Source organism: Benincasa hispida, chromosome 3 (genome assembly GCF_027475165.1).
Source record: "Benincasa hispida cultivar pf3 chromosome 3, pf3_genome.v1.1, whole genome shotgun sequence".
Lineage (NCBI taxonomy): Eukaryota > Viridiplantae > Streptophyta > Magnoliopsida > Cucurbitales > Cucurbitaceae > Benincasa > Benincasa hispida.
In genome coordinates this window covers 66,891,886-66,907,098 of record NC_143480.1, presented here as the reverse complement: position 1 = coordinate 66,907,098, position 15,213 = coordinate 66,891,886, and the positions used below count along the sequence as shown (strand labels likewise).

At 30.8% G+C, this 15,213-nt stretch overlaps 1 protein-coding gene and 1 non-coding gene across 2 annotated transcripts; one reads left to right on the top strand and one right to left on the bottom strand.

Annotated features, from left to right (window-relative positions):
* The first annotated feature begins 273 nt into the window (after window positions 1-273).
* On the top strand, window positions 274-381 carry LOC120074868 (small nucleolar RNA R71). The gene has a single exon (XR_005481146.1). It is a non-coding gene; the product is annotated as a small nucleolar RNA R71 (small nucleolar RNA).
* A 3,745-nt stretch (window positions 382-4,126) lies between these two features.
* On the bottom strand, window positions 4,127-8,209 carry LOC120072815 (E3 ubiquitin-protein ligase At4g11680-like). Its single transcript, XM_039025327.2, has 4 exons — window positions 7,490-8,209; window positions 6,303-6,422; window positions 5,454-5,748; window positions 4,127-4,661 (listed from the first exon to the last, which is right to left on the bottom strand). Exons 1-4 carry the CDS (start codon window positions 7,954-7,956, stop codon window positions 4,500-4,502), a joined length of 1,044 nt encoding a protein of 347 aa, XP_038881255.1. The 5' UTR covers window positions 7,957-8,209; the 3' UTR covers window positions 4,127-4,499.
* Window positions 8,210-15,213: the final 7,004 nt, after the last annotated feature.

Sequence of the window (15,213 nt, the reverse complement as noted above, 5' to 3'; positions counted from 1 at the left end):
TTTATATTGTACTTATTGTATTATATTTGTTGTATTTTATTCTTTTCTTATTTGTAATTATTTTATTCTTTCCTTATTTGTAATTGGGTATTTCTTCTATTTAAGAAACCCTTTCCTCCTAAGATTAATAAGAGAAAAAATAATGTTTTTTTTTTTTTTGCAAGCCTCAGTAGTAATTTTTCCAAAGATAGATCCCTCAGCAGTAGCATCTAGAATGGATTTAGTGTTACCATTCAACCCATTGTAGAAAAATTGGATTTGCAACCAATTGGGACATCCATGTTGTGGGTATCTCCTTATTAAGTCCTTGTATCTCTCCCAACATTCATAAAGTTGTTCATCAGGCTGTTGAGAAAAAGCTACAATCTCATATCTCAATTTGGAAGATTTGGTGGGCAGAAAGTACTTGATCATAAATACGTAAGCTAGTTCATCCCATGTTTCAATGCTCTCTGATGGAATTAATTCAAGTTAATCCTTAGCTCGATCCTACAAAGAGAGAGGAAATAATCTCAGTCTTATGCCATCATTAAAAACTCCATTAATTTTTACCATCCCACAAATTTCAAGGAATGGTCTCAGGTGCTTGTGAGGATCTTCAACAGAGCATCCTCTAAAAACAATGTCCTTTGCCATTTGAATCAACCCCGGTGTCAACTCAAAATTATTTTCATTTATAGGTGCATTCACGGTCCCGGGCTGAGCTATGAAAAGGGGGGGTTGGAAATAATCCCTAATGGCTTTCTTCGCTTCTTCAGCCATCACTTCTTCCACTTCTTGCTTGACTCCAAGGTTTCTCCTAAATGTACGTTCAATCTCAAGATCAAGAGAAAAATGAGGTGTGTCCTTATCATGGGATATGTACAAAAAAAAACTCCAACAAAGATAACACAAAAATAAGCCCTAGTCTAAAATTTCTCCAATTCTTGAATAGTAAGAAAAAAAACCGTTACTTTGATCTCCGACAATGGTGCCAAAAATTTGATGTGCAGTGGTTATGCACAAGCAAACGCAGTCAATTTATAGTATATTAAAATGGCTTAAGAGACTGAGTATCATCCTCAAGGATCAAACAAACAATAATTACTTAACTATTCATAACCATATCGATTTTAGCTGGGAAATTGGAAAGTCAAATTGAGTGATGTTTGAGTAAATAGCAGTAAAAAAAGACAACCAAATGTAATTTCAAAATTAAGAGTGTTCTAAGGTGTCGGTTTTCATTGAACAATACTTAGGTCAATCACGAAATTAAGCACACCATTTATCTAAGCCTAGAAACTAAATTTTGTATCATTGTCTTTCGAAAATAATTCTTTCTTATACGATCCTCAATGATAACTAAAGTCGTGAGATCAAATTAAAACTCATGGCATTAAATATTGTCGTCATCAACTTTTACTACTCCCCTAACACGTACATGATAGGTTAAAAGCAATTTAGTGTTACAAGTCCGATTAAACATACAATCTACCAAATTGAACTTTCAATCTAACATTTATTGATGGCCAATCAAAATCAATTAAAACAGTAACATTAAAAGATAAATAGTTACGTAATTTCATGAAGTTCCTAAATATTAACTCAAATCCATATGTAAATTCAACACCACCATAATTCTCCGTTAGCACGTTGAGAAGTTGAACGGTCTCACTTCACTCTTTACTCTTAGGAAAAAAAAACTCTCTTTTTGGTCTCAAAATTAGGTTTGAATGTCTTCCAATTATATCAGAATCCCCCCCCCCCCCCTTTCCCTCAGTGTTTAGAATCGTTAAATTAATCAGAGCGTTGAAATTTGGCACAAAATCCTTGCCAAAATTATCAGTTTTTTTTCAAATAAGGAAAGCCAGCGTCGCGACGCTTCAACACAGCATTGCAACGCTAGTCTGATTCTACCAAAGTGTTGCAACGCTCAGGCTTAGCATTGCAACATTGCATCCTTTAATGCAGCTACTGCCTTCTTACATTAAACACCGCTTCACGTCATAGCGTTGCAATGCTCCCCTGCCTTTTAATACATAGCATTTTTCCTCCCTTTTCTTTACTCCCTTTAGTCCATTGCTTGGTTTTGACTCCTTTAAGCCTAATTTAATCCTTTTTTGCTTATTTTGAGTATAATTCACTTCTCGATCATAAATCCTGGAAATCACTAGCAAACACGTCAAATCTAATAAAACACATTAAAAATAGTCCTAAAAAGGCAAATAACGCACATTTTATATGCGTTTCACACTTCCATCACCATTAAATTATTGAAATACTTCAATTGTAGTGATTCCGTTACTTCAACTCTATGAACCAGTTTAGTAGGTTGACCGCCACAATCCTGTCATCAATAGAAAATCATCCTTCGAAAATTCAACTATCTTTTCCCATCCAAGTCAAAGCTCATAAAATTAGGCCCTACTACTTTCCACCTCCCTCAATAAAATATGGTAGACTAGCGGGTAGTTGAAGATTATGTCCATATCTATGAATTTTTCAAACACAATCCTCGTAAACAATTGAAGCTGCCTCTCTGTAAGTTTTCCTTTGATTATCTTATTTGCGATCCCAATGTGAGATGATAGGCTCGTAGCCTATTCAAGATACCGATCCTCTATAACAATCTTCAAATTAGCCATTTATATTTGCAGGTAAAAGAAAAAAATGTTATTAGAGAAAAAAAAAAGAACAAAAACACATTATATTGTATTCTATAAAACACTCGTCCCAAACTCTCGTTTCGAACTCTCGCTGTCTCATTTATTCCACTCGTTCTTTCTCTTCATTCTTACTCTCCCTTCTCCCTCTCCCTTCTTCCTTTCCGTACTTCCTTTCATTTCTTCCTAAACTCTAAACCTAAGGACGACTATATTTATGATATCAAATGAAAGCGAAAACCTAAATCACACTTTGTATCAGTGTTACCTTAACTTCTAGAGGTGTAGAAAGAAGCAAGCAAGTAATTGCCTTTACAAATGGAGAAAGGAGCGAATGCGTAGTTGATGGTGTTGTTGTTGTTCGATTGTACAGGTTTAATGGACCGAATTATATGCATGCAAGTAACCAAGTAGAAGAAAACACGAGAGAGAGAAATAAAATTTGAGGAAGAGGAAAGAAGATGAAGCAAGAGGAATAAGGGAGTCAGACTGAAAATTAAAATTTAAAACATCGATTTCTGTCCAATGAAGAAGGAGAGGAATAAACAAGGGAAATACGAGAGAAATATGCGAGAATCTAGGTTGCGTGTATGCTAGCAGATGTTTCAGGGTCTAAAAGGATATTTCATACGTGACTGATGTCATCAGGAGGTCAAATTTCGAGAATTTTTTAAAGGTGGGCCGAACTTTGAGGTAGCCCATCCATACAAATTTTTCAATCATTAACCGACCCATAAATCTAAAATTATGAAAAGGTGAGATTTTTTTTTTAGAACAAAAGGGTGGATTGAATCATAACTGGCATCAAATCTAATTCCATTTAGGGAAAAAAACCATAAAATCTAAGGATATAATGGATATATGTTGTAGAAGAAAAGATAACTCAGAATCCCTGTGAGACTTTAAAAGGATCTTATAAAATTTGTATATGAAAATCAAAATATATCTACAAAATTGCATTTCCATTTTGCTCCTTTTAATATAGTATAGATTCTTTTTCTTTTTCTTTTCAAAATTAGATTAAATTTGCAAATTTTTTTCTCAAAATATTATAGATGAAACATGACAAATTTAGAAATAATTGTAGAGGTCCCATAGTGAATTGAAATGAAATCACTTCTTTCAAAAATGCAAAGTAAAAAGATTCTCTTTAACTAAAAATATGTCAATGCCTCAAATGGACAATTGGGAAAAAGCATCAATAAATATAAAACCATTGTCATTTGGTTGGGAATGATGTAATTGCAAGAAAATTCTAATTCTATTGGCCAAGATAGTGGAACCTGAATACAAACACTTTCTTAAACTAAAAAAGAGATTTTGAAAAAGAAAGTACTCTGAAAAACAAATTTAAAGATAAGTTATTATAAGCAGCCATTTGCACAATCTACCGTCAAAAATCATCTTTCAATATCTCAACCATCCATATCTAAATGCATTGCTGACTGAACTTTTAAAAAGTTGTTTTTCTCAACAATATCATATGAGCTTAATATTGAGCAAGCAAATGGCTCCTTTGCCTTCATTAACTGAATGTTAATATCAACTAAGTAGTCTTCTTAGTAACATATAAGTTAGTAGCTATGCATCAAATTCTATTCACAGTATTCCCCACTAATCTGGTCTCCTAAGTAATCTGAAAAAGGAAAGAAAAAAGAAGCTATCTACAGTTTGGCCATTAAGGAAATCATTTCCTCTTTCCAAGAGAAAAAAGGCCACCCTTTTAACAAGACTTTACCCTCCCACCCCACCCTACCCACCCCCTGTCTCAATCTCAAACCAACATATGTTAAGAGACGATGCTGCAAAAGATTTCGTCTCAGCCTCAAGAATGCTCCGACTTGGTCGAAACATGAATCAGACCAAGGAATCACCTTGTCCGATGCTGAACTTGCAGAGGGGGCAGGTTGCATTTATTCGAAGCCATTTGACGATGCATCGAGTGTGGAAATGATGATTACAGGGAAGCATGCACAATTGTACTCCATGAACATACTGAGCAAGGCATATGCAGCATGCCTATAATTATAATACCATAGAGTTAATCAAATAGAAAAGAGTCGTACAAAGGCACTATGAAGGGGAAAAAAAGGTCGTTCTGAAACAGGGAATCATGACTTAGTTTGTGTCAGATAATAGCATTTTTAAAGAAAAAACTCCATGGAGAAAAAATATTGTAGCAATCCAGGTACCTTGTTTCGTTAAAAGACCTATATATATATAATATATATTTTATAACATCCTATATGCATGATATTAATTAACAGGTTGATAGGCATGTATGTAAAAAATAGGAAAATTCTGTTGAAACAATGATACAAAGCGTCTATTTCATGAGTTTGAAGATAAGAACCCATGGAGATTGATACGAGACAAGAACAACACAACACAGACATGATGATACGTCGTATTTTTAAAATCTAGGACAATGAAAATTGTACATTTTGAAAAATATATATCATTTTTATACCAAAAGAAAATTCAACGCCAAGGAGTTTATGCATGTATATGTTTAAAAAATTAGTTTGATGTATTTTTTATCCATGTCTAACAAATATTAAACCCATTTTGACTTTGTACAACTAGTTTTTAACAAAATTTATTGCATAAACAAGTGTCCGATACGTGTCGAATAAGTATTGAACACATGCTGGTCAAGACAAGCTAGCCAAACTAGAATGTCCTTGCAGCAAAAATGGTGCAAATAAATTATATCTTCACGAAATATTTGACTGGAAAATTTTCATTTGCCATGTTGGTTTCATAATAGAGAAAAATAAAACGAAAGTAAAAATAAGATTGTTTGCTCACCGAGTCCTCTGGATTTAGAGTGTGTTCAGTTGTATGACCACTGTAGCCAGGCTCCAATGTCATCCCAACTTCTTGTTTCTTGTCACTGTCAAACGACTCAAGTGGATTGTCTTGATGAAACCTGTACTTGGGAAGTGCCCTAATTTCATCTTCAGATGCACCTTCTAGGAAAGTCATGGTATAACCATATGCTAAAAATGGTACAATGCAGCAAACAGCAAAGAAACCAACAAATGCCATTCCAGTGCAAAAGATGATAAAGAACACATCAAACGCCAGGAAAACCACTGCCAACCTGCATTTAATACAATGAGTCTATCAGTCAAGTCTCATACTTAACGTCAAGTCAAACGAGAAGTTCATACACAAAAATGACATTGAAACAATAATAACAACAAAAACAAAAGGCTATCACCAAAAAACAATGCAGAACCAACGGGAGATATAACCACAGTTCCACAAGAAGAAACTGAAAGTAACTAAAATATAATACGAAAACACAACCTGAGCACTTTTTAAAGTGGTGACAGGAATTAGGGGGGAAAAACACATTTATCACAAAATATCGATAGTTTTCACTCGCACATTTACCAACGTTATATAAGAATCAAGATCACGACATGAACAGGCATTACTTATCCTCACGAAATAATTTGAAAAAACTAGTCAATCTAATTAAATTTTAAAAGCTGTGGTAGCTAGTAATCAAGAGTGGATACATTGCAAGCAAACCGGTACATATAATGTACATTCCTACTACATCGTTATCCTACTAAGTTCCTGATAAACCACAGACGTCATTAGCTAGAGAAAGCAGAGGGTTTTAAGACCCTAGGAGAAGTTATTTACCAGTAGAGTCGGGGAGAACCTTCCAGAAGAGCTTGCCCACCCATGACTATCCAGTAGAATCCAAACACCCACCAGATGTATGCTATCATTGTGTTCAATGCTTCCAATCTTTTCATAACTCTAGGGAAACAAAATAGAGGGGTAAAAAGAGAGTTAAACGATATTGGAAACAGAAAGATTGATGAAACATCCATATGTAATGTCACAAAAAGAAAAATAAGTAAACATGCAAATATCTTGACTGGAAATAAATTCCTGCTAATAAGTGTAAAATCCTGCAGAGGCATGGAAACCAAAACCTAATCCAATACATTTTTAATCAAAAATCAAGAAAAAAAAATTGGTTACCATAAATGAAAGATAAATTCCTAACCAAGTTCTTTAACATATATAATTTTTTTTTTTAGATTAGAAACATTTCATTGAATGAATGAAATAAGGAAACCCCAAAGCATCTATAGGTGACACAGTTTCTTACCTACCATATATAATCAAGTTCATTACATATATAATAAATCCCAGATTCTTTAGATAAGACAAAATTACATTCCAAATATAAATTATAAGTATACTACGCATAGTATCTACTTTAAAAGCAAAAACTTTAAATAAACATGTTCTTTCTACAAGAACCATAACTATACTATCAAATTTGTCACTAAGTTCACCCTTATTACTAATGGTTGAATTCAACAACAATGTTTCATTAGATACCAAAACTTTCCTACATTCTGAAAATACAATTTATGATTTGACATGGAAAAGAATACTCAACTCAACCGACGGTCAAAATATAGACACCCTTCGAAATTAAACTAGTAGAACTCCATTTATCAAGTTAGCGTAACATTGAAAGAAAACCAGAATATAACCAATCAACCAATTAAAAAGATCTACAACCCATGTGGAAAGATGATAACCACCATTCCAACAACTTGAGTAGTTTTTTCCTTCTTCTCCTAATAAATGGGATGACATCTGCGTAGAATCCAATACTTAATTATACTGATCATAAGCTATTTGATATGGCCACAAACTAGCAGAAAATCGTGACATCACAATCATTCTAAGAACCCGATAAGTGAATTCATTGGGAAACCGATATACAATCTAAAATTAGACAGAAAAGAGAAACCAATTCAAACCAAAAACCACCCCAACAAAATTTTTCCGCAAACAGAAGTTACCTTATACGATGATGAGAAAGGCGAAATTCATCCTGAGCTCCACGATTCTCAAACCCAAATCGATAGCGATTACTCCTTCTCAAGTAGGCAACGAACACAAAAAAGACATGGAAAAGGCACTGGACAGCATAACCCGAAAGCCAGAATCTCAAAGGAGCAGTAGGCTTCTCTTCAGCAGACAATACCAGCACTATCACAGACAGAAAAACGAAGAACAAATTCCAAAACAAGTCGAGTACCAAAATAGGCTTGATGAAGGAAGACCCATTCCGGAATAAAACCCGACGGTCATATTCATTATCGTCTTCCTCATCGTCAACTCGAGGATCGGCACAGTCACCAAATATAACGCCGCGATGTTCCATTATCAAATTGGCGGCGTCTTGAATCAACGGAAGCGCGAATCTCGAGCTGATAGTTCGCTGCCAGGACAAAAAACTGGTGCTCGATGGTCGACCGTCGTCCATGAAAAGCAAAACCTGACAAAGAGTGATCGAAGCGCCGGCGGAGGTGATCGGAGAGAGGGGAAAAAGCGCCGGTGAAGAAAGCGAGGAGTTGCAGTGAGAGTGCAAATGGAAGAGGAATACTCGAATAGCAGCTATAGCGTTGCTTCGAAACGATGTCGTTTCTATAGTGGCTATGAATTATGCCTTGTTTGGATGGTGGTTGTTTTTGTTCGGATAAGGGATAATGGGGAATTTAATTAAATTGGATTATCCTATCGTATACCATTAATTTATCCTAATTCCCATTAATAAACTTCAAATTTTGTAATTATAACTCCACTTCGGTTTCAATTTTAAACTTTTAATTTTAAATTTGAAAATTATCCATTCATCCATTAATCGGAATTTAACTTAAAAAAACAATGGAAAAATATATTCTTTCTTCTTAGATTTTGGTTCTAATTTCATTTAAATTATTTGTGGGTTTAATTTCGTTCATAAATTGTAAATTTATCCTTATATTTTAATTTCAATTCGATTCTTAGGTTTCAATATTTACACTTTTAATTTCAATTTTTCATAAAATATTTATTTTTTCCATAATATTAATATATATTAATTAATTTAGTAGAACTCAATGAGTTATAATTAATTAGATTGACCTAGAGGTACTAAGAACATATAAGAAAATGTCAGAGGACTAAGAAGTCAGGGGTTTAATCTATAGTGGCTATCTACCCAGGATTGAATATCCTATACATTTTCTTGACACAAAAATATTGTAGGGTCAGGTGGGTTCTCTCATGAGATTAGTCGAGATACACATAAACTAGCAGACACTCACGAATATAAAACAAATGAAAATCTTTAAAATTAAGAATAAATTGAAACAAAATTAATTCAAATTTCAAGGGTAAAATTGTAATCTTTTGAAACCTAGAGACTAAATTGAAAAACCAAAATTATAATATTTTAAAACCTGAGAACTAAATAAAAACTAGACTCAACACCTAAAAATAAAAAATTTATTTTTCCTTAAAAAACCAATTATGTTTGAACCTCTCTAGAATTGAGAATGAAAGTAATAAAAACAAAATTTTTAGTATAGTTCAACTCACGTATAAATATGTTAGCAATCAAGAGATCTGTTATTTGAATTCATCTATATTATATGGGAAGAACCATTACAGAAAAATGAACATAATTTAATCGATATAGTGTTTGTTGAGATTTGATTATTTCACTCTACCTATTGTAAATTAATAATAATAATAATAATAAACTATTATAGTGTTGAAATAAAAGAGGTAATCTATATTTTTTTTTTTTTTTGAAATTGTTTACCAATAGTTGAAATGATAATTGAATCGAATTAAATATGGAACGAAATTATTAAAAACTATAAAGTGATAAGAAGATAAAAGAATATACGGCCTGAAAATAAATGAGATTCCTTTAATTTGAAGGACTACTATTTTTCATTAGTAAATGCAACTTTATCCAATAATATTATAAATGTTATTTGACATTTATCAATTCATAATTTTGTTTGGGAAATTTTCAATATTGTATCAATTTAAAAACTAAATTAATAATTGTATTAATTTAATTTTCAAACTTTCGCAAATGTATTAATTAACACATTCTTTCAAACTTAGTTTAAGAAATATCATGTGAAATATATAATTGTTTTAAATTAAACTTCTAAATTGTTATAAGTAAAACAACCTAAAATTTTATTAAGATTACATTAGAAAATTGTCCATGCATTCAAATTTTTTTTCATGTATAGACTTTTTTGAATGTCGGATTAATAAAATGAAGGATAAGACTTGAGACAGATAAATTTCGAAGGAAATCTTAAGGGAGAGCCTCGAAATTGATTAACTTATGGAAGTTTAGAGGTTTTATTGTTAAAAATATAAGTCTCACACAATGTTTATTCATACAAAACATGATGAAAAGTGTAAATTGATACAATCCCAAAAATTTAGGAGTGTGAATGATATTTTTCTAATAGCTTTTAGGTTAAAATATCATTTCAGTCTCTAAATTTTAGAATTTGTTCAATTTTTGTCGTTATTAGTTTTCGATTTTTAATTTTAGTCCTAAACTAAAAAAAATGACATAAGAGCATAGCCGAAAAAAGAGGGGAGAGAGAAAAAATTGTCATAAATTCCAAAAAGGCATGTTTTTTTGCTGGAAAAAAATGCTAATTTTCGCATTTGGACAATTGCGACCGTTTTTATTAAATGTGACTGATGTATGACAGTTATTAATTTTCATTAAAAAAAAAAAAAAAAAGGTAATTATTTTATTATGAAAATAAAAAAGAAGTAATTTTTTTCTTTTAAAAAAGTCATACCCTGATTTGTCCTATTTGACGATTTTCCCTTATTCCTTTTGATGCAAGCCTTAGCCGTCTCACACACTCAACTTCCTTTATTCCTTTTGTTCATGCAGAGGTGGGTTTTCACTGAAGATCAATGGTACTATGGTGTGGGTTATGGCGCAAGTGCCACTGTTATCCCTGATATCAGACATTGAGGTGTAAGGTCACGTCGTGTTCTCTCTCTCTCGGCCATCTCATTTCTCTTCCCCAGGTCACGACCGCTGCACTCGCCATCGCCGTCGTGTGCTCAAGGTCAAGTTTTTGTTCCGAAGACCCATAATTTCCAAGTCAGTCAAATTTGTGATGGTTATTGGTCAATATATTCGTCCTTATTGCTCTTTGGATTTTTGTTTGCCTCTTATTATTGGAGAAATCTCTTATATATTTAGCTATCAATTTTGAACTTGGATTTTGGGATGTTGCTGATTTCATCTGTGTTTTCAGAATTCTTGATATAGAAATTTTGTTTTTCTATAGTCTGATTGCTGACTAGTGAGCGGTGTTTAGTACTTGTATGTTTAAATTTTCTGATATATTCAATCAATTGGTAAATAATTTTTGTCTATGCAGGTTATAGATTAAAGATTGAAAGTCAGGAAGATTGAATAATGTAATCGAACGTAGTTTAGTTTTGGGTTTGTCCATTTCTTCTGCTTTTTCTCTTTCTTGAGATATTTCCATTTCTTTTTGGTTGTTTCTACTGCCATATCTTTTGATTTTTCTAAATTTTCCCCAATTTTTCATCAACATGACATATGATGCATGAAAAGTGCAAAGTTCGAAAACACTTCTGTGATTATCCCACTGCAAAACAAAAATAGAATTCATCATTTTTTTGGATGATGTACAATCCATGAATTTCAAGACATGTCAAATAACTTGTATATTTGTTTTTTTTTTTTTTTTAATGTTTTTCTTTTATGTTGCTTTTTATGCCATAACTATTGGATTTTGGCAAAATATTAGAAGTACAGTTTGTACGTTGGTTAAATTGAAGAATGGGGATGAGTTTCAAGTCTATAAAAGGAGTCTATGCCTAAGTTTCAAGTCGTCCCAATTAGAAACACTCTAAGTTTAGTATGCTAGCTCTAATTAAATTCCTTTTGTAGTTTTGAATTGTTCGGTATGATTGTAACAACTTTTGACCCCTATTATGTAGAATTGATTTGAAAATAGTTATGTTTCATGTCCTCGACCTAACTTTGAAGATACTAAGCTATTATGTAAGATTTGTTGAGTATTATATTGTTATCATTGTCAATATTGATGTGTAGAGTTGTACTCTAGAATTATTTTTTATTTTCTTACTAGGTTTTGCAATAATGCATTGGAGCAGTGAAGCCACAAAGCAATTGATTGATTTGTAAGACGACTTTTTGTAGGGTTAATGGCAAAATTTTGGTTGCAAGGGTTCAAAGAAATAACAAACTATCAAGCCATATATGATATTGACAATATAAAAGTGTCCTAAATATGAAATTTTATGACGATAAAAATGTGTTGTGATAGAACATTGTTAACATAAAATGTTTGTCATGGTTCAAATATTCTTGACAATAAAGTGCCATATTTCAGATATTCTTGACAAGAAAAAAAAATGTAATTATATATTCATTTTTGACATTTTATAACTTTCATCAATACACATAATGTTATAGACATAAGCCAATTTGAATTCAATTGATGACAATGGTAACATGTCATAGTAAACTTGACGAAGACAATTTATGATTGTCAATAATTATTCATTGTTTACATTTATTTATTGTCATGAGAAGACCAATTATGATATTTTTTAAAAACTGTCACTGATGTTCATACCTTTATCGGCAATATAATGACCGAAAATAACTGGTGTTTTTTCTCCAAAAGAAAAACTTTATTTGATTAGCTTGTTCATTATAAATTTTGAAAATTTGTTCACATTGTGTTTCCTTACATGAAAAGTATTATTATTAATTAACCAAGTTAAAAAATATTAGATTTGAGGGACTAAATTTAAGATTAAGTACATAAAATAAAATTGAACATTTAAAAGTACCTGAACTAAAATTAAACAAATTCTAAAATAAAAAGATTAATTTTTATTTATAAAAAATTAATCAATAATCTTTTAAATTATCTATTTCTCAACCAAACCATCATTATTTTCTTTATTAGTTCTCTAATTTTGTTTGAACTTCACTAAGTCTAACGAAATCCAATTAGTTTGAGATTGTTTACCAAATTAATTGTTGTCCATCTTTTTTTTCAAACTAAACATATTAGACACATAATTCAAATTACTAGACACATAATTCAAATTACTGACTTCTTGATAAAAAAAAAATATGTTTTTAACCCATTGAAATTAGGGTCAAAATAACATTAACATCATCGTCATTAGTGCTACATATATGTTCATTTGTAATGTTAATTCCACTTTCTTTTCCCATTCAAATTCTTCAAGTTTGACATTCATAAAGTAAATGATTTTATGTACTATATGAAGATTTTTATATACTTGTAAATGGGTAATCAAATTACATTGCAATCAATTAATTGGTGTTAGTCAATATTTTTTTGGTGATCTCTATTGACTCAAGAAGTAAAGATTGACAACCACAACTTGGAGTGCATTATTCCATTCAAATTTAGATCAAACTAATACTTGAATTGGTCTCATAGTGGAATCATGATGGTTTATTTGCTAAATATATAATTATTTCTTGATTTAGCTATGTTTGAACGATGATTTTAAATGAATTAAAATATTAAAATATGTAGGTTAAATTATAAATTTAGTCCCTAAATATCTAATATGGCCCCTAAACTAATTTTCTTTGTAGTAGATCCATAAACTTTAAAATAAATCTAATAAATTCTTTGAACTTTCACTTTGTGTGCAATAGGTTTAATTTCTAACATTGATCAACCTTAAACCATGATAAAAAGAAAATCAATAAATGGCTTGTTTGGTAAGCAATTTGAAAAGAAGAGATTCAATGGAAACATAATTATATTTCAGGTTTTAGATATGTGTTTGGTAGCATGTTTAGAAATTAAATGTAATTTAGTTGTTCAAAATGAGTTTTGATAATGTACTGATAAAGCATAAAACTAACTATAGTTAATCATTAAATATTAGATTGAATATAAACTATTATTAATTAACTTATGAAGTTATTTTATGTTAATAGTTTTGTATAATTATTATTTTGTAAAATCAAACAAATTATAATACGTTATATAATATATTTTTTAACCTAAAAAAGTAATTAATTTTATAACATTTAATACTATATTCATCGATTTTTTCTTTTTTTCAATATGGTAAAATTTCAAATTCATAATCTCAAAAATCTGAAAAACATATATATATATAAAAGGGTCATTTTTTTTAAATTTTCTATAAAGACTATATATATATATAAATAAAGGGGTCATTTTTTTTTCTATAAAGATTATCCTTGTCTTTGTGTTATGTCTTGGATTGGAACAAATTATCATAATTCGTCTCTGCCTACGGATCAGGCGACATTTTCACAAATTTTCTGGTGAAATAGTTGCTAAGCCCCTTGGTCCCGAGTGTTTGAACCAATTCGAGTCTCTCGAGCTCTTTATATCAGCTAGTCTAGATCGATTCCTAAGAGGATTGGAAAATCTTTCTTTTTTAAGACAGGGGCTCGATGTAATTGAGCTCGACCAATAAGGAGAGAAGCTTTGGCAGCTTTACCGAGTTGACGAGGGGGAGGAGTGAAGTTGCTTGACCATATATATATTATATTCGAAATTTATACTCTTTGGATCAAATAATTTGGAAACAACTTTCAAAAACATAATCCAAATTGCTTATCAGAATTGTATTCACTGAATTCAATAAATTTAAAAAGCTAAATCAAAATCTGAATTTCCTACCAAACAAAAATTCAACTCTTTGAAGAGGAGTTAGGATTTTTTTTCCCACTCAATAAAGCAATCAATATTCAACAACTTTGTCAACATCATACTTCAACTATTATGGGACAATATACCATCAATGATTTAAATACTATTTTAATTCCTAAACTTTGAATCTTGTTTTATTTTGGCCTCTAGACTTTTAAAAAATGTTAGTTTTAGTCCTTAAAATTTTAAAAAAGTGTTTACTTTAGTCCCCACTATTAAAATTATGTTAATCTTTATCAGAAATGTGAAGGAGTTTGTATTTTTGGATGATTATACTCTAGATGTATTGAGCGAGATGAATGTGAAGTAAAATTACAACAACCAACACATCGTAATACTAAATGAGTAAAATTTTGAAATAAAAATGTCTTTTAAATTTTCCCGCTTTGTCACCTTCAAAATTGAAACTTTAGATTTTTTTAGCTTAAATAACTTAGTTGATAGCATAGTCATTAAAATAAAACACCTTTTTAAAATTTAAAGACTAAAAAGAACATTTTTGGAAGTTTAGGGACTAAAATAAAATGATATTAAAAATTTATGGACAAAAATGAATATTTTTAAAAATTTAGGGACTGAGATACAACATTAATCAAAGTTCAAGCACAAAAATAAGATTTAGACCTACCATCAATCAAAAGGTGGAGAATCGAATCACCCACCCTACCTATCGTTGAACTTAATATATATATATATATATATATATATGAACTAAATAATTTTCAACAACGTAATGGTGTTAAATGGAACAAAATATTGCGTAGTATTCTAAACTTGGCTTCATCTTTTTCTCAAAGAAAAGTAACAACTTGATTTTTTTTTTCTTTCTAATTTTCTTCTTTTTATTATTATTTTTTTAAAAATTATATAATAGCATATGAGTCAAATCGAAGTAGAAATTTTTTATTTCCCATGTGTAAAATAACAATAAACGAAGCAAAGAATCCTCAATTTTGATT

Bases quoted from the DNA above. Each gene is read 5' to 3' on its own strand.
- LOC120072815 (XM_039025327.2), bottom strand. From the start codon at position 7,956: ATGGACGACGGTCGACCATCGAGCACCAGTTTTTTGTCCTGGCAGCGA. The intron at 6,423-7,489 runs GTAACTTCTGTT...TTGTTTCCCTAG, and splicing joins CTTTCTCATCATCGTATAAG to AGTTATGAAAAGATTGGAAG. The intron at 4,662-5,453 runs GTGAGCAAACAA...TTATAATTATAG, and splicing joins CTCTAAATCCAGAGGACTCG to GCATGCTGCATATGCCTTGC.